The sequence below is a fragment of the Plenodomus lingam genome, assembly GCF_022343315.1.
Source record: "Plenodomus lingam strain CAN1 chromosome Unknown contig_6, whole genome shotgun sequence".
NCBI lineage: Eukaryota > Fungi > Ascomycota > Dothideomycetes > Pleosporales > Leptosphaeriaceae > Plenodomus > Plenodomus lingam.
The window spans coordinates 543,726-561,794 of record NW_027093966.1 but is presented as its reverse complement, the minus strand read 5'-3'; the positions used below and the strand labels follow the sequence as shown (position 1 = coordinate 561,794).

The 18,069-nt window shown below is 47.2% G+C and overlaps 7 protein-coding genes across 7 annotated transcripts; 4 read left to right on the top strand and 3 right to left on the bottom strand.

Moving 5' to 3' along the window:
- Positions 1 to 2,534: 2,534 nt before the first annotated feature.
- On the bottom strand, positions 2,535 to 3,418 carry IAQ61_009432 (uncharacterized protein; the record flags this gene model as incomplete). Its single annotated transcript, XM_066098381.1, has 3 exons — positions 2,535 to 2,698; positions 3,073 to 3,196; positions 3,254 to 3,418. Coding segments are annotated over 3 exons (453 nt in total), but the record flags the coding sequence as incomplete, so codon positions are not given.
- A 185-nt stretch (positions 3,419 to 3,603) lies between these two features.
- Positions 3,604 to 11,058, top strand: IAQ61_009431 (uncharacterized protein; the record flags this gene model as incomplete). Its single annotated transcript, XM_003838201.2, has 6 exons — positions 3,604 to 3,765; positions 3,863 to 3,975; positions 4,406 to 7,604; positions 7,649 to 7,739; positions 7,782 to 9,234; positions 9,284 to 11,058. The coding sequence occupies exons 1-6, from the start codon at positions 3,614 to 3,616 to the stop codon at positions 11,056 to 11,058; spliced, it is 6,783 nt and encodes a 2,260-aa protein (XP_003838249.2). The 5' UTR covers positions 3,604 to 3,613.
- A 990-nt stretch (positions 11,059 to 12,048) lies between these two features.
- Positions 12,049 to 12,683, top strand: IAQ61_009430 (uncharacterized protein; the record flags this gene model as incomplete). The annotated part of the gene is made up of 2 exons (XM_003838200.2): positions 12,049 to 12,312; positions 12,408 to 12,683. The coding sequence occupies 2 exons, from the start codon at positions 12,049 to 12,051 to the stop codon at positions 12,681 to 12,683; spliced, it is 540 nt and encodes a 179-aa protein (XP_003838248.1).
- Positions 12,684 to 14,079: 1,396 nt separating this feature from the next.
- On the bottom strand, positions 14,080 to 14,904 carry IAQ61_009429 (uncharacterized protein; the record flags this gene model as incomplete). Its single annotated transcript, XM_003838198.1, has 1 exon — positions 14,080 to 14,904. The coding sequence occupies one exon, from the start codon at positions 14,902 to 14,904 to the stop codon at positions 14,080 to 14,082; it is 825 nt and encodes a 274-aa protein (XP_003838246.1).
- A 1,410-nt stretch (positions 14,905 to 16,314) lies between these two features.
- Positions 16,315 to 16,632, top strand: IAQ61_009428 (uncharacterized protein; the record flags this gene model as incomplete). Its single annotated transcript, XM_003838197.2, has 1 exon — positions 16,315 to 16,632. The coding sequence occupies one exon, from the start codon at positions 16,315 to 16,317 to the stop codon at positions 16,630 to 16,632; it is 318 nt and encodes a 105-aa protein (XP_003838245.2).
- Positions 16,633 to 16,848: 216 nt separating this feature from the next.
- IAQ61_009427 (uncharacterized protein) lies at positions 16,849 to 17,232 on the top strand (the record flags this gene model as incomplete). The annotated part of the gene is made up of 1 exon (XM_066098380.1): positions 16,849 to 17,232. One exon carries the CDS (start codon positions 16,849 to 16,851, stop codon positions 17,230 to 17,232), a length of 384 nt encoding a protein of 127 aa, XP_065951539.1.
- A 176-nt stretch (positions 17,233 to 17,408) lies between these two features.
- IAQ61_009426 (uncharacterized protein) lies at positions 17,409 to 17,642 on the bottom strand (the record flags this gene model as incomplete). Its single annotated transcript, XM_066098379.1, has 1 exon — positions 17,409 to 17,642. The coding sequence occupies one exon, from the start codon at positions 17,640 to 17,642 to the stop codon at positions 17,409 to 17,411; it is 234 nt and encodes a 77-aa protein (XP_065951538.1).
- Positions 17,643 to 18,069: the final 427 nt, after the last annotated feature.

Here is an 18,069-nt window from a genome sequence, read left to right as displayed (position 1 = left end):
ATAAGATGTAGTACTAGGCACTACTAATACTTCTTATAGGCATCTTTCTAGAGAGGTCTAAGTAAATAAGTTTAAGAGGTTAGGTATGCCTTAGTAATCCTAATATTAGGATATAGTGCACAGATTTTAATTGTTAATATATAGTGTATTTAAAATTATCTAGTTTTGCTAGTACTAAATACCTATCTATATAAATACGTGTTAGGTTTAGCATAGATAAGTGTCCTATTACTTTATAAAATTATTAGTATATCTTAAAACTATTGTGTGTATCCTTTGCCTTTATTACTACTACTATCGCCTTCGCTATTATTATTTAGTTAATTAGTAGGTACAAGCTTATAAGCGTAAATATAGAAGGTAAGGATAGGTGTTTAGTTTAGATTTGTATAATGCTATTAATATATTGTGCCTATAATATATAGTAGCTATTTCTAAAGAGGAATAGGTTATTATATTTACTAAAGAGCTTAAATCCTTTATATTAGATATAAGACTATAAGAATAATTAGGTACTATATAGTTTAGCGCTATAGATAGTGTCTATTAGTTCTATAATAGTAGTTAAGCTATCTAGCAAAATATAGCAAAGTTAAATAGTGCTACTTCCTTAAATAGGGAGCTTAATACTACTAGCTATAGTAATAGTGCCTAACTTCTTAGTTAAGAATACAAAGTTATTAGCGTAGCTAGATATATACTTAGAGGCACTAGTATTAAAGAGCTATTATAGTAGGTTAACTACTATAGGTTAGCGTATAGCAGCGTATATACTTACTAGTCTTAAGCGTTTACTATTTAAATTTAGTAGTAGGTATAATAGTAGTAGTAAAGCTATTAGGTCTATATAGGCATAGGTAGAGTAACTAATAACTATAATAGAGCTATTAGATTCTTTAGCTTTACTAGGGGGTTTAATAGCAGCAGTATTATTTACCTTCTACTTCTTAGAATTTATAGGTGCGTCCCCCTTTACTTAACTCTCCTTATACTTTTTAAGAGTATAGTAGGTAGGGTAGAGGTAGCTAATAAATAGCAGGTTGTGCTTATAATACTATATATATTCTAGAATACTATTTAGTAGTTTAGTAGATATAGGTTTTCTAGAAGCTATCTATCTTGCTACGTAAGTAGCAGAGGAATCTATAATATCTAAGGAGTGCTTTTCTAAGATATTAAGGATCTTAGGTTTAATATCTTAGAAGGTAGTAATATTCCTAGTAGATAGATTATTAATAATATTATCTATAGTTTTAGGTAATATAGCTAGGAAGAAGGAACCCTTAACCTAGTTAGAGTTAAATATAGCACGTATTACTATAGCTATAGGTTATATAGATATTGCACAGCGTTTAGATATACATGTCTATCTTTAATAAAATTTGTTAAGGTAGATTCTTAGGTTATCTCTATTATAGTAGTAAAGGTTTATTAGTAACTAAAATAGTAAGATTAAGGTATTACCTATGTCCCTATTAAACCTATTTATAAGATACTTCTAGGCTTCTAGGGAAGTATTATAAGAGGCTACGCTTATAGTAAGGTTATTATATACTAACAAGAGAAGCATAATAAGAGCTTTATTATCTTGTTTATCCTAGTCTTTAGCTTTAAGAGGAAGTAAAGGCCTAGGCTTCTTCCCTAATAGAACTAGCTAAATACCTGCGTACCTAAAGGCTATAGTCTAGGCTAACCTCTATTCTAGATAGTTCTCTCCCTAAGAACCTAATTTAGGGAGTAAGGAAGGGTCTAGTCTAAAGTTAAATACTAGTTTTAAGGATACTATAACTAGTAATAGAGGTAGTAATAGAGGGAGAGCTATAGTTAATAGAAGGTTAGGGTATAGGATAGGTATAACCTCTAGTAAATTAGTCTCTAAAGAGCTAGAGTAGTATAGGGATAAGCTAAATAGGTTCTAAATAGAAGCTATAATAGTAATAGATATTTAGCTTATAATATAATAGAAGTAAGATAATAATTAGAAAAGCTATAATAAAGGGCTATAAAGGTAAAGGAGTAAGATAGTGTTACTAAATACTAGTAGAGAGCCTAGGCTTATAACCTAATATAATGAAAAGTATTAATTAAAGAATCTATGGACGAAAAGCCAAGGTGGCTAGATATAGATATCCCTACTAGTCCCAAATAGGTGTCTCCCAGACAACCCGGACAGGGGAGTCTCCACCATTGGTGGTGGGCAGTCACCACCTTGGTATAAGGTAAGCACTATGGGTGATAAAGAAACAACACTTACTACCTCCCATGAAGTCAACGGAGCACGAAGCAGACAAGATACTCAGATTCGACAAACAATCTACCACGCGATAGTCTTTCAGCTGTAATTAAGCAAATCCCAACATAGTAGAATCAGCGAGGCACATAGCTCGTTCAATCGTTGACATCGTCTTGATCTGCAACCCCTGAACTACGGCACGTTGCATTCAACATACCTTGCTCCAAGCTGATCGGACGTCATATTTATGCAGAAGTCCAGTTTCTTCTTCGCTATCCCTTCTCAAAACAATGGCATTGCCTCACTTTCTCGTATCGATGTTTTGTGATATCTCGCTTACGGGTATATGTAGACCGCTGGCACAGGCACCTTTTTTTGAGGGTTTATGCAGTTTCACGGCGTCCCTACATGTCCTGCCTGGGCGTTTATGCGGATTATTCACATGGACGGATTTTTGCTTCTTGTCTATTGGTCGGTTGGATATCATTTCTACTTATATGCAAGGATGGTTAGGCGCGATGACTTTGCACGTTTGACCTTGTTGGAGACCCGGTCTGTGCATTGGGGTGTGTGTGTTGGACCTTTACCCTTGCATGTTGTGTGACATTTTTCTTGTGGTCTCGATCCTTCGGATTGGGTGAGCGCGCTCTCAGGTCAATCCATGTGCCCTAGAGTGTGTCGTTTGCGGAAGTTCAGTGGAATCTTTCTTGGAGATGTGTATGTATGATAGCAAGTCTGACCTTTCTTCCTTCTCGTGCGCGCTATGTCAAGTGAAGTTGGCATACAATGCTGCATCCTGCTACACTACATGATTCAAGATATTAGATGGATCGACGTACCTTCTGGTCCTAGCATTTGACCTTGCATTGCCGGAACAGGGAGAGAGCATAGTCTTGCAGAGACGACAGCAGGCAGCTTGTGAACATGATCGTATGCCAACAAATTCGTACCACCGGTTCTTAGCTGGCACGGATATTCTACACAGTAGCATCAGTACTGTCTTCTCTGAGAGCAGCTTACATGCAGAGCCATGTGGTAAGTTCGTATCAGATGTGTAGCTAAACTACTTCTTCTGCGAGTTAACACACCCTGCCGACTAGAGCTCGAGTTGCTCTTCAATGCTTCTAGATGAAGTGTGAGTGGAGAATTGATATGTGCACCACCTTTGAGGCGGAGAAGGTAGACCTGCAAAGGGTTGGTATACCGGTATCTCTCCAGATCCATCCCTCGCGGTTAACAACGTCTTAAAAGGTGTGCGAGAGCATCAGCGACCACTGCTCCAGAACCTACGATTGGATATAGTCTTCCACATGGCGACGACAATGGCTTACAAACAACATCTCATCCAATCTAAATCGAGTCAACTACAGACCAATCAACATGTATCTTTACAGTAGCCTTGCTCTCTTCCTAGCACTGATTTCTTCCTATGCGCAGTTCTCTGGATACTATAACATTAGTGCTGCACTTCAGGGCAACATACCGATGTACTTGCATTACGAGAACATCCCAAGAACAATCATAAGTTACGAGTTAGTCTGTTTCACGATACCTCAGTCTTGCAACAAAGAATTAATACTCTGCACACAGACGTTATGAGTCTCTCTAGCAATGGTACTTGACAGGTAGCTCATCTGGCTACTACTTCATCGCAAATCGCCAAGGTGGCGATCTTACTGCACTTGGCAGCGAACAGCAAGCTCATGGACACCAAAGAACAGAACCAGAATTCAGAGTCAAATGTGGGCGATTGGCAACCAACAATTGATACAATCGAAACATATGGGTGGCAAGTTGTGACAGCAAGGACTGCTGGAGACTGGATGGCGATTCCATTGCAGAAAATTTGACTCGGAACTATTGTTGTCAATACTCACCTGGAGCATGCTGTTGGGTGAAAGTAAAGCGAGGTTCCAGCATAGCTGCGTTTGTCTTACACGTTGAAGTTGTGAGAGAGAGGGACGCGTCGACACTTGAGTTACACACTATTCCTAATGCAGTAACATGCTTATTCGATTGTTTGGCCGTGGCGGTACCGCGACCCACCGTCATACGCCTCGTACAACATTATGCTCAACTGCGCGCTCGTCTTCTTAGTAATGTATAATCTACTCCTATGAATCACTTCGCGACCGATCCACAATTCAACAACTGGATAAATGGCTACCAAAGACGCGACGACGCGCACGCGCATCGAGAGCGTCAAAGCAGACTTACGGTCTACCTCGACGTGTTCGACCACGACAGCAGATATACTCCAGGAGCTGCTCTCTCGGAAAAATGACGTAGTAACAGAGAAGGGGAACCTTAAATCAAGAGATAGGGCTACAGCGCGAAGAAGAGCGGGTACTACAACCAATGCAGCGTCTGTGGATGCGCCGAAACAGTCTTCCACCACACTTCAGCTGCGAGAGAAATATATACTAGCAACCGAGGTTGCCAATGCTACGCTGAAGAACCTCGCCGATGCGCTGAAAAACCCTCTCCTGCACCAAGTCATACGGCCCTCGAAGGGAAAGCCTCTGATCGAAGATGCGCGGAAGCCGGCAAGACCGCGAGCGGGGCACAGGAAGACTTCTTCGATATCACAGAAACCGCTGAAGGAAAGATCTGTTAGCCAGGCCAACAATTCGCCCCTGAAGCGCGCACCCAGACGGTCCTCATCGTTCTCTGCAATACTCGTCTCAGGGCCAGACCCAGGCCTAATTGCGACCGCCGAATGCGCTCGGATAGCATTTGGATATCTTGGCACACCGGAAGCTTCCAAGGTGTTGGGAAAGGATTCAAAGGACCTGCAGTATGAGAATGGCGTGCTCGTGCTAATTGGAAAGCTGGTAGCGCTGGGATTGGACACGCTCGCTATCAAGGAAATGAGAACACTGAAGAGAAGATTGGATACATATCTGGGAAATGGCGCTAAAAAGCCTGTCCCAAAAGCAAGTGCTCCATTAAACGCAGCTGGAGAGAAGGAGAGCCTGGCAACACTTCTCGACTTTGCGATAGTTGAGCCAAACAGTCCAGCCATCGCACTTATCGGCACATTCCAAATCTATACGTTACGCATAATCGCGAAGCTTAGGAGGCCTCACATTGTTGAAGCTGCTCTGGAGCACCTACGCTGGACGAATCCTACATCACCCGCCAACTTGATTGAGACTATAGCAAGTATGCCGACCGGAAAGATGAAGGCAGCAAGACAGCTCGAGTCTCTTGCCCAAACAATACTTTCTATATGCCCAAGCATATCAAGCGCCGATGACAAAAGCCCATTGCAGCCGTCCCCAGAAGTCGTGCTCCAACTCCAGCAACTGGCATTCGCGATTAAGAAGAAGTGGTGGGGCTTGGCAAATCACAAGGGAAATGAAGAGGCCGAGCTTCTAGAGCCTTTTGCAAAATGCGTGACTGCATTTGTGAGGAGATCTCAGATACCAGCCATAAAACAGTATCGCCTGGTAGAGTCTTTGTATACCGATCTGTTCAAGAAACAGTCCACACAGGATACATCACATACAGGGCCCAATGCAGCACTTGGAAAGACTCTTTGCTCACTGGCTCAAGCAGCTGGTTTACCGGACGAGGCGCTTCGATGGTTGGGACCTGCAGAGCTATCGACGCCAAACTCCAACGCATCTGCAGTAAAACAGGCTATACGCCATGTACGTGTGGCAGCAGTCTCTCTGGAAGCATACGTGAAAGGTGATAAGACAATTGACGTTCAGAAGCCGATCGCTAGCGCACTAGATGCTTTAACAGGCAGCTTAGGTGGTTCTACAGCTGATCTTGAGTCGCTGTTTATGGAAGTGAATGCTTTTAGACGTATAGCTACACGCCTACTAATGAGCCAACTGGCATCGCAAGACGAAGACAACGCCCACAGCTTGGTCGGGGAGTTGGCAGTTTCAATCGTGGGAGCAAGCATATATTTCACATCTAGATTTATTGGTTCAGGCCTTCACTCTGAAGCTGATACGAAAGCCACGCAACGGTACGAGGGACGAATTGACCTGGCTTGGAAATTTTTAAAGAGCACCATCGACTCTGTCTTGGTTTGCTGCAAGCAAACTGTGGCAACGGAAGAGCAATGGCAAGATTTGGATCTGATTCTGCAAGAGTGTCGTCATCTCTTGCACCGGTTTGAGGAAGAGTTTGGTCGCAGGGATGATTCTAATCCGGAATCTACTAAGCTCATATCCGCATCCGCCCTGAAGCTTTCAAATGCTTACTGGGCGCTACACATCCAGTTACGCAAGGCAGATTTCGACGCCAAGTACTTCATACAGGCTATGCAACACTCGATATCAATTGCTCAATCACAGTCACCAACAGGAGCAGATACGGGCCATCTTCCAATAAAACTAGAACGTCTGGGAGAAGCTCAGGAGAGCCTGAACAACGCCAAAGGCTCCCGGAAAGCTTTCGGACAATGCATCAAGATTCACCTCAGCACAATTACTATTCAGACCCTCTCTGACTTGACCGCCAAGTATCCGCTACAAACAGCTTTCGATGCCAACGGGCCACTGAGCAATCTTGTCAGAGCCTTGAAGGCACATCACCGTTTGTTCCTCAAGTTCGGTATTCAGGACACTGACGAAATGGCTTTTTACGATGACTGTGAGTTACCGCCTGGAGTCAGAGGCGCTTTGCTGGAATGGCAACTGGGATCCTATTTGCGAACGCTTTCTCGGAATCGACAGTGGGACCCAGCACTTGACGAATCAATCGTAACCCTAGCGAAGCGGCTACAGGAGCTGTATACCCCTAAGAGATTTCCGATTCGACACATTAGACTGGCAATATTACTCCTTGAGCTGTCTCAAACATTCCAAAAGATTGAACCGCCAGTTCTGGGAGGTCAGAGTGGTCAAGCAGTAGGTTCTGAAGACGAGGGGCTTGCGCGCTATGAGAAACATCTACAAGCACTTTGGGATCTGAAGACGTCGATGCAGCAATCTGGTCCACCGCCCACATCGACGATAAAGCAATGTTTCACTTTGTGGGAATCTATTGCAACTACAGCATCATCATATAATTCTTTGGTGGAGCGAATCGACAATGTGGAGGAGTGGCTACAGGACATTGAGGCCTGTGTCAAGTATCTGAACGCAAAAGGTGAAGAGTACCTGGCGCTACCAATTCTTCATCTGCGCATTCGAGTGCTGAATTTGCAGCAAAGCTCAGACTTTTCAGGCCTTGTCAATGCTCTATGTGACCTAGCCTTACAGTTTCTCCGTCTTGGGTACACTGGGAAGGCTGGCCTGTCTTTCGCCAAGGCTGAACACCTGATGGAAAAGGCTTCAACTGAGTCCAAGCTAGGTTGGTATATCGGACACGCTGAGTATCTGCTTGCAATCGGTAATAGTGACAAATGGTAAATCTAAACTATAAATCCGTAGACAAGACTAATGATGTCAGTTCTGCCTCTATGTCTACGGCTCAGTCTATTGCACTCGCAGATAGCCAGTTTATGGGTCTAGCCAAATCCACTACAACTCTATCTGGTCGCGTACGTTTCAATACCATACTGGCAAATGCTTCTTACGTACAGTCCCTACTTGCGGCTGCTGCTGGGTCCTACAAAGAAGCTGCTCAGCATGCAAAGCATTGCGTCACACTTCTTCGACGCATCTGGGCGGCACTGGAGTCACGGGCTAATACAAAGAAGAACGTGTCCGGGGTAGCCTCTGGAACTGACATGCATGGCATGGATAATAGCACCTTCGACCCGCTACGCTCGATGCGTAGTGAACAAGGCGTTCCAATTGTTATGTCTGTCACCCACGAAGCCCTCAGCGGATCCGAATTTTGGTCGCTAGTTCCTTCGCTGTATAGGGGATTGATGCAACACTCTCAGATCTATGCTCATCACGGACTGCTGCAAGAGGCAATCTACGTTGCAGAGCAAGCGGAAAAGGTCGCAACGGCGACGAACTCTCCAACGCTAATGATTGATAATGCAAGCTGGCGTGCGGACTGCTGGGCTCAAAGCGGTAGACACGATAAGGCCGAAGCAATCCTTGCTGCGTTCGACTCCATGTCGACGCGCAATTGCTTGTCAACCGCAGGCTATCACTCTGCTTTAGCCCGGGTTCATCACTGCGGCGGAGAATATCAAGAAGAGATTGCGTCTTATGAAGCCCTCGAGCGACTCCTCAATGAGCTTACTGCGCCATCGCATATCAGCACTTTAGAGAGCTTTTCACCTTCAATTGACGCGCTTGCAGAGCAGATCGGTGAAATTACTCTTGACGCGCCAGGACCGTCTCGCGCAACATCGGCTGCGGCGACAAGAGGTCGCAAAATAGCCACAAAACCCGCGCCCCGTGCTGCATCAAAGTCTGCCCCAGCCACACGTACGAAAGCAGCTAAAGCAGCTCTGGCGAAGGCTCCTGTGAAATCAAGACGCCCTGTTGCTGCGACGACACCATTGAAGGCATCAAATATAGCTGAGCAATGTCACACGTTGTGCGTCCTCAAGGCCAGTATATTGGATAGAAAAGTGCTTGCGAGCATCCTCGAAGACGATTTGAGCACTGCTATGCGTCTACTTGGAGAGGCCGAAGAGCTTCAGGCCGCTATAGGCCAAGAGATCTCTCACATGTGGGCCACTTTCAAGACAAGGTTCGCTCAGAGCGTACAACAAATCGCGGAGGATATCACTGCCAACACCTTGCCTGAGTCAACTATCGCGCTCCCAGCCATTGGTATGAAAGATCGCAGACCATCTGATGGTGTTGGTACGAAAAGACCGGCCGCCACCGCATCTACCGTGGCTAAAGGCGCACGAGCAAAGAAGCAAGCCAAAGGCAACTTTATCGACACACTACGGGATGCCCGCGATCGTCTGATTGAAGCGCATGGACTGTGCGCCTCCAATGGATCAAATCATCTGTTTCAACAAATTTCGATGGCGCTGGGTCACATCACGGTCTTGATGTCGGCAGTCTCGCTAACTGAGTTGCACGGTTCACTGCACCCGTTGTATGCAGCATACATGAGTGGTAAGCATGCAGGAGAGCTCTGGCGATTGGTGACACTAACAAGACATAGAAATCCCCAAATGTAACTCACTACGGCTGGTGCAGAACGTGGTCGATGCCGAGAAAGTACAATTGTCAAGGGAAGATTGCCTGCAATGGCCAGATTCAGTCACTTCACACTTCGCACTCTCTTCTGTACCGGATTTCCAGAAGGAGTACGTTGACATTATACCGGAGACTTGGACCGCAATCTCTTTGGGGCTGAACGAGAGTCGAGATGAGTTGTACATTACCAGATTTGAAAGTGGCATGTCGCCCTTTGTTCTTCGTTTACCGCTTGCCCGTCACGCATCCCGGGAGATGGACGAAGAAGAGTTCTCTTTCGAAGACGGCAAGAGAGATTTCGATGAGATAATCGAGTTGAGCGACTTCAGTACACGCACCGCGAAAGACATGACTTCTAGGGAAGCCCGGCAACAATGGTGGACTGAACGTGAAGCACTGGACACCAGACTGCATGAGCTGCTCGTCAACATGGAAAATATTTGGTTGGGTGGATTCAAAGGTGTCTTTTCGCAACACGAAAGGCAAACATCGCTCCTCGCACGATTTAGGAAATCACTGGAAGGCATCTTGGACAAACACTTGCCATCGCGCAGCAAGAAGAGTCAGCAAAAGCGGCCCGTACTCGATGCACGAGTTCTCGAACTGTTCATCGGCCTTGGTGACGCTACCAATGATGAGCTTGATCTCGATGAAGCGCTCATTGATCTCATCTACTTTGTCGTCGACATTCTTCAGTTCAACGGCGAGCGCAATGCGTATGACGAAATTGACTTTGATGCCATGGTTGTAGAGACCCATGAAGCACTGCGCGCGTATCACAGCGCTGCTCATAAGACGAAGAATACCGCCCGCCACACAGTTCTCATACTGGACAAGAATTTACATGGGTTTCCCTGGGAGTCATTACCTTGCCTGGAACAGCTATCCATATCTCGACTTCCGTCACTGGCTGCCCTTCGCGAGCGGTTGCTTGTCGCGAGATCTTCACGCACCAATGAGCATGCCGCTCCAGGACACTATATACGCGCGACTTCAGAAGGCACGAGCATTTTGAATCCATCTGGTGATCTAGCACATACCACGAAAACCATCAAGCCGCGACTCGAAGAGCTTCAAGGATCCTGGAATCACATCGCTAATCGTCCACCTACCGAGAGGGAGTTTGAATCGTCTCTCCGCGACAAAGACCTTGTACTATATTTTGGTCACGGAAGCGGTGCACAATACATCAAGTCAAAGTCTGTGCGCCGATTGTACCCTGGTGAGCAAGATAATGCAAATGCGCGGCCCGGATGTGCTACCACCTTACTCTTCGGGTGTTCGTCTGTGCACCTCACGGAGAACGGTATATATGAACCTTCCGGGATGCTAGCATCCTATCTCACTGCTGGTGCACCTGCAGTGGTTGGCATGTTATGGGATGTCACGGACAAGGACTGCGATCGCTTCGCTGTTAAGGCTGGAGAGCTCTGGGGGCTGTGGCCTGAGCCACAAGAAGATATTGTTGTCCGCAAAACACCTGCGAAGACGCCTGGAAAGAAGACGGCCAAGGGCAAAGGGAGAGTGGCGCAGCTCGCACGGGAGATTGAACCTACGAAGAGTGCAAAGAAAGGCAGGAATGCCAAAACTACGGATGGTACTGAAATGCAAGTCGACTGCGATCGACGCAGAGGTACAGGCTTAGATGAAGCTGTCAGAGACGCCAGACAAGTTTGCGTCCTACGATACTTGAATGGTGCTGCTGCGGTCGTGTATGGGATCCCGGTATATTTGGAGTAGATAGGACAATGGAACAAGGCGCGCGCTTGCTATGAGCGCGTAGACATACAGGAAAACGGCGTCCTCATATCACAGTTGTTTTGTGTTGCTCAACACGAGAATACGTGTCAGCCACGGATGTTTCAATGGGCGTTTTTCCACCTGCCACAATGATGATCGATACGTCCGGGTAATTCATATAGAAGGAACGGGGTGTGACTCAGCCCCATAATAGTGCCAGTGTGCCACAAGGTTGAAGTATTGGGATGCAAAATACAAAGATGTCAACTCTATCTAACGTTACCTAGCGCACATCTGCGCTGTGGGCCTTGCCAACTCGCAGCATCAATAAGGCTAGCCCACGTCTCCACCATAAAAATGACGATATCTTCGTCTCAACTCACCGGAACTCAATAGCGTACCAATTCTGCAAATCTTTCACCCTTCAACAAATTCAACATTCATCACATCCACCCGTCGCTCTCTCATTGGCCACAAGCCCTGAGCGAATGGGTAAGGCATCCCATGCCCTTCCAGGCAACCAGCTCCCGTTGCGAAAATCTGCATTCGGGTAATTGCGAAGGTCTAGCATGGCATGATGCTTGTACTGTGTGGTGCGTGGACAAGGCTGTGTCCGCCTGACGAGGCTGGAAGCTTGATCCGTGAGACGCTGTGTGAGATGGAACTGGTACGATTTACAGTGGTGAGATGGTGATACCTAGTCACTGGTAGCCTCCCACATTGGGGGCCTTGGGAGGCTAAATTGGAGAGGTGTAGGCATTGGGGGCGACGACGGGTATAGAAGGAGGATATGGACTCATTTAGTTTTCAGTCGTGATCTTGAGTTTTATTTCCTTTGGGATAATTTACGTGAGAGTCAAAAAGTACATTTTTTTTCTTTTTGGTGAATTTTGAATCAGCTGCGACGTAGGACGACGTTGGCTTAAATATCACATCCTCATCGCATCCCCTTTCGCCTGTCCACACCACACCTTTATACAATCCGCCACCATGCTCTCAGGTATAGCAAATTTCGTGCTTCGCGCCTTCCAAGCGCTCTTTGCCATCGTCGTTATCGGACTCAGCGTCACGCTGATCCGCGGCCACCATTGGGGCAGTCTGCCCTGGCAACTCGGATTCGCGTGTTTCGCAGGTGGCCTGGCATTCATCGCCGCGCTGATTGGACTCGCTGGGTCATTTTTCTCCTTTTTGGAGGGAATGGTTGGAATGATTATTGATGGGGTGGTTGCTGTTTTTAATATCCTGGGGGGAATTGTAAGAGGCTATTCCCTCTACTTTGCCAATTGTTCCTGTCTATGGGAATTTTGGACGAGCGATGATGAATGGTTGGGCTAACTCGAACTGAATAGATCCTCGCGGTTAAACTCGACGGCGTAAAGTGTGAGATTAATGACTCAGCGCGTAATGCTGTCGCACTCGTGGAGAATGAATTGTTGAATGGCGGTACGAGAGATAAGGTTACCTGGGTCGAATACCAGCACCAGAAGAATGTGAAGAAGGCAGAAGATGTCATTTTGTCTCATTGTAGGGAGGCACAGGCTGACACTGTTTTTTTATTTTTGACTGCGGTGGTGCTGCTTGTTAGTGGAGTGTTGCTGTTTTTGAGGGCGAGAAAAGGGTATTAGGTGTGCAGAAGGAAAAGTTGGGGAATGGATTGAGAAGTTTGGAGATGACTAGGGGGAGAAAATGGGCGCTGTGGTAATGAGAATGCGGCGTGTGGAAATGACTTTTGGATGTTGAATTGAAGGTGATGTGGGCAAGAGTCGACGCTCCTGTCTTGGGTGTAATCGTTGTGAATTTACCGTCCAGTTCTATACCCAAGTCTACGTATCATGAAAATCATGAAGATGCACTTATGAATTCCAGCCGTGTTTTGCTTTGACGAAGTCTCCTCTCTGCTCTCTGGTCGTCACATTGAGCGTCCATTCGGAACTGCAACACATGATGCATTATTCATGCGGAGCACACATGACACCACCACTACCCTGTACCTCATCAGCAGCCGCTCATAGCTCTCCGGATTCATCACGTACAACGCATTACGAAACACTCATCAACACCGGAACGGTAGCGCATGTCTAACATGCACAAAGATAGTGTGTCCACGGTCAGTGCCCTCTTGACTATTTCAAGGCCCCGAACCCTCCAGAACCGGGCTTATCTTTCCATCCAGCGAGTGGTTTACTTCCAGAATGTACGAGGTGTGCATGAAGGCTTCGTATGGGACTTGGCGCCTGGGATAGGTAACCACGCGTTCTAGTTGGGGCGATTATAGTAATCACATATGTGTAGTAAGCAGCACCACCAGTAGCACAGTGTAAGCGATACATGAACAACGAGAGAAGAGGAAGGAATAAGCAGTAAAGTTAAGTGTAGAATGGGTTCAATCTGCCAGTCACTCCATCATTGTCGGAACCTCCAGCGTGGCTGTCATGACTTGTCAGTCTCTCATTCCTATCGCATGATTGTAGCATGTTTGAATGTCGAATTCCCCCTCTTGAATAGCGCATTGAGCACGCGATCTAATCAAATTTTAGACAGGGCAAGACTATATCATAGTCAGACACGTATCGTAGTGAGGCGTCTTTGTATTACTCACGCTGCCACAAGAGCCACAGTTCTTGGAGTCTCCGCTAATACCAGCGCCGCATTTGGGACATGAGTTGTGGTAGTCGACAAGGACGGTAGTTGATTGCATCTTGTTCGTTTAATGATATTTCGGCTTGAGTTCTGATTGTTGATTCAAAGGTTGCGAGAGGTTGTATGGATGAGGGGTAAGTTGGGTGGGGTTATTATAGTCAAGCTAGGCAGCTAATGCACGCATCGTCAGATGACTGGGCCGCGGTAGATGCGCTGGCTGCTACCATTGGGTAAGGTGAATAGATATCGTAGGAGAGGGTGTGCTGTGCAATGAGCGAGAGGCCTGGGAAGGCTGTGATGGGAAACTACGATAAAAAGGAAGAACAGCCGACGAGCTGCTGAGCAGTACTACCATGCAAGTTTCAGATTGCTTGTAAGATCCTACCTGACATGGCAAATGATTTGACCGTTGATGACAGCAAACCAGCCATCCTCCTTCTTCTCCAATTCTCGCCAAGTCGCTGCGATGTCTTCCAAATCTTGCTCCGTAGCGTATCCACCGTCCAAGGCCCTTTTCTTGAAGTCACTCTTGATCGTACGCTCAGCCCAAAGATCACACCAGAATGCCCTCTCCTCTGGTGTGCTAAAAGTCCAGGCTGCAACGCTGGCATCGATATCACTCCTAGGAAAGCCTGCCTGCAAAGCCACAGCGTGCAAAGTCTTCCCCATGTTGGGATAGGCTTTCAGTCCATGCGCAATCTTAATGTACATGTCCTTCCACTTCTGCAGGCCTGGTAGTTCGGGGTACCAATCCATGGCCGAGTAGTTGCAGTCGCGCACTGCAAGCACACCACCAGGCTTTACGAGCTGCTTCATCTCTTTCATCGCGCCTAGAGGGTCTTGAAGGTGCTGTAGCACTTGGTGCGCGTGCACAATATCAAAGCCAGCCTCCTTGACACCATCAAGCTGATCCCAAGTGAATATGTCTCCGACTTCGAAGCGCACGTTTTTTACACCGATATCCTCTGCATGCTTCCTTGCTTTTTCAATGACGTCGGCCGAGGGGTCGATGGCGTATACGAAGCCTTGCGGTACGCGTGAGGCGAGGTCCACACTGATGGTTCCAGGCCCACACCCGACATCTAGGATTGTGGCAGAGGGGTCGTGAAGGTGGGGGAGAAGATGGGGACAAGAGTTCTCGACGGTTCTCCAACTATGCGAACGAAGGACTGACGCATGATGGCCGTGGAAATAGGTCGTCGACATGGCGAATGAGGTGGAATATCTGTCCAATCAATGTGCAAGCTTCTCGCAGATTCTTGTATACTGCCACTTGTTAGATAGGGCGATTAAAGTCTCGAAGTAAAGAGTGGATTGCTCAAAAGATCCACGGGATGTCCTGCGGATATAAGAGCGCGCTGACAACAGCTTGTTATGGCTGCGAGTGGGCCGACAATAAAGCCGTAGCTGCGACAGCGGAGCAGCTGAAAGCATAAGGAGAGAGAATGCGCACGATTTGGTTCACATTACAGTCAGCAAGATGTGATTCTCATTATAGTCGGCACGATTGTGTTCATGGTAGCACAGCTTTGGTGTTCCGATTATCGGCCACTTGGGTACTCACTCTGCTTAGTCACTCTCCTCCAGCCAGATCGACTCGATAGGGTAGTACAGATGACCTCTTTCATACGACATGTGAATTCTCTAATTGATGACCTTTACAGGTGCTGTAAGCATGGATCGCGTAGAGAGCTTCGTTTGCCCTATCCATTATGCAAACCAGGAGTTCTTATCCCATCACCCCTGGTGTTGGACAAACGAGTACCGTACGTTCCTTGCCCTGGCCAATATGACTCCATGAAGCCGCCTCGACTGCTGATAGTTAGATTTCGAGTATAAGTTAGCCCAAATCAACGAAAGATCTCGAATATCTCTTACTGTTGACTTCAAAGTCCAAACCACACAATCCGCCCGGACCCCCAACCCAATCTTCTATCCAGTCAGCTCGGGCAAAGGTCTTCAAACTCGTCAGTAAAGGGTAGTGAGAGAACACGAGAGCTGAAAATGGTGATATCCATCAATTCTCTCTGACACGTCTAATTATGCTCGTGGCCATCGAATCTGCGTGGCTCCAAGTGAGAGACTCAGTGCGGCCACTCACAGCGCCATCATAGTGATCAGGCTCATCTTTTGTTTGTTGCTCACGTAGGCGGTCAATTCAGGTCTCCAGTACTATCATACCGTATTTCACTCATGTTGATGAGGCTTTCTTTTTCCACATCGACGATGGAGTCCTTATTCCTCGTCTACAGATTGCAATGGCCGCACCGACCAACCATGTGCAACCTTGAATCGACCGCCTTCAGGCAACAGAGCGTTTCATCGTACAGTTCATCCACCGCAATTTTCACACTTCGAATTTTTAGTCCACTTCCAAATACAGGTGATCATCTTGCGCACGGTCGTGCAACTGGCGCGTTTGCGTTTGCACCACTCACCTTTACCTCACGTACTTTCCTATATAATGATCACACAAGCTCCAACCAACTTTGACCTGTTATCTTTCAAATATCTAACACTGAACACCAAATTTTGATCGCCAATCTCGACGCTGCTCACGAGTCTTTCAGATCATCAGGACACACCAACGTATCAAAAAAACCAACAGCAGTAGCTATGGCCAACATAGCAGACTTGAAACCTTTCGACATGTTGACAGAGGTAATGGCCAACTGCAAAAAAGAGGACGCCTTGGTCGTGGATGTTGGTCGCAACGAGCATGGACTAGAGGTCAAGTCTCAGCAACACCTGCTCGACCTTGTAGATAATCTCCTCAGCAGGCCCGACAATTTGAAGAAATTCCGATCGCTATACATCCTCGGAGCGTGGCGCTTGACCCCCTCCAAGGAAAATTGGGGGGGATTTGGAGAATATCCAAAGTATCATGAGGGTGAAGTGAGCACTTCTGATAAAAGGAAAGAAACTCAGGGATAGATACTGACTCTACGGAAGCCTCACGTCTTCACCAAACAGGAAGAGGAATGGCATTTGGCTGGCAAGAATATCGCGAGGCTTGCCGCAGCCATGCCCAATATTGAAGAGCTAATGTAAGTTCTGCAGTCTTTTTCCTGAAGTTACTTTCTCACATCATACAGCTGGCTGGCGAGCCTCGCCTTCACCGCGCACGTCTGGGAAGGTCTGAACACCTCCATGACCAAGATTATCATCGATCTCGGTTATCCTGTTCGACTGATAGTAAACGGCTTTTCCGCCCACGAGTCCTTCATCACCAGCGACGAGTTGAAGCCTCTGGTCCAGCAGACCAAGCTCAAGGAGCTCCGTCTCTTCCACATGAAAGACGACTCGTACTCGTACCAGCCTGTCATCTGGGAGACAGTATACCGCAACAGCAACGAGAATGGCATGCGACTACTCGATATCAACATGGCCGACCCTCCCATCGTGCGCTCCGAGCACTGGCACAAGGCAGAAGACGTCGCTGGCCTGACCGTCGCGCACTGCAAGACTGGAGACAAGGACTACAAGCACGTCACTACCCTACATCACCAGCCACCCACCCACTCCTCACACTGACAACCCACAGAGGCATCGACGGCAAAGGCATCCTCCACTACTCCTTCGGCACCGGCGAATACCTCGACTTCTTCTGCATGCGCAAAGCCCGCATCGCCGCCAAAATCAACCACACAGAGCCTCTCCGCCTACAGTAGTACCCCCCTCACCATCGATCCCCCAACCCTACTAACCAATCACCCAGATGCCTCAAGCTCAACGGCTTCGTAATCGACCAGCTCCCCTTCGAAGAAGAACTCAGCGGCCTGAAACTCCTGACCTGCGGTGACAAGTGCTTTGACGCCGGGCTGCGCGCCCCCAAGACCAGGCATGCACCGCTTAATCGTTGGAGTGGCGCTGTCAATAATGCGCCCTCGCACTGCATGATTGTCTGGCCCAATTGGCAGGGCATATTTGATGCGGCGGGCCATCAACGGGATGAGAGTGGTGAGGTTGTGGCGGAAGGTGTGGTGGTGTCGACGTCGGTGGGTTAGAATTGTGGCTGATTCGTTGTTTGGCTTTTGCGTGAAAGAGGAGCCAGAAGGAAAAGAAGAAATGTTAAATCATTATATAACTATCCCGCCAACTACACATGAATCCCCCACATAAAACAATTTCCCCTATATGTTTCCCAGCACAGCCGTATGGGATGTAGGAAACTCGGATTCCTCCACTTTCAAACCTCAAACCTCACCTCATTCAACTATACCAAAATCCAAATCCCTTGATCTCAATACAAAAGCATTCACCCCCCAGTCCATATCTTGCTTAAACTAACCCGCACCTTACATTCTCATCGCACCCAACCCCATCCCCACACAACGCTATTGTAGAATCTGCGCCACCTGTGCACGAGCT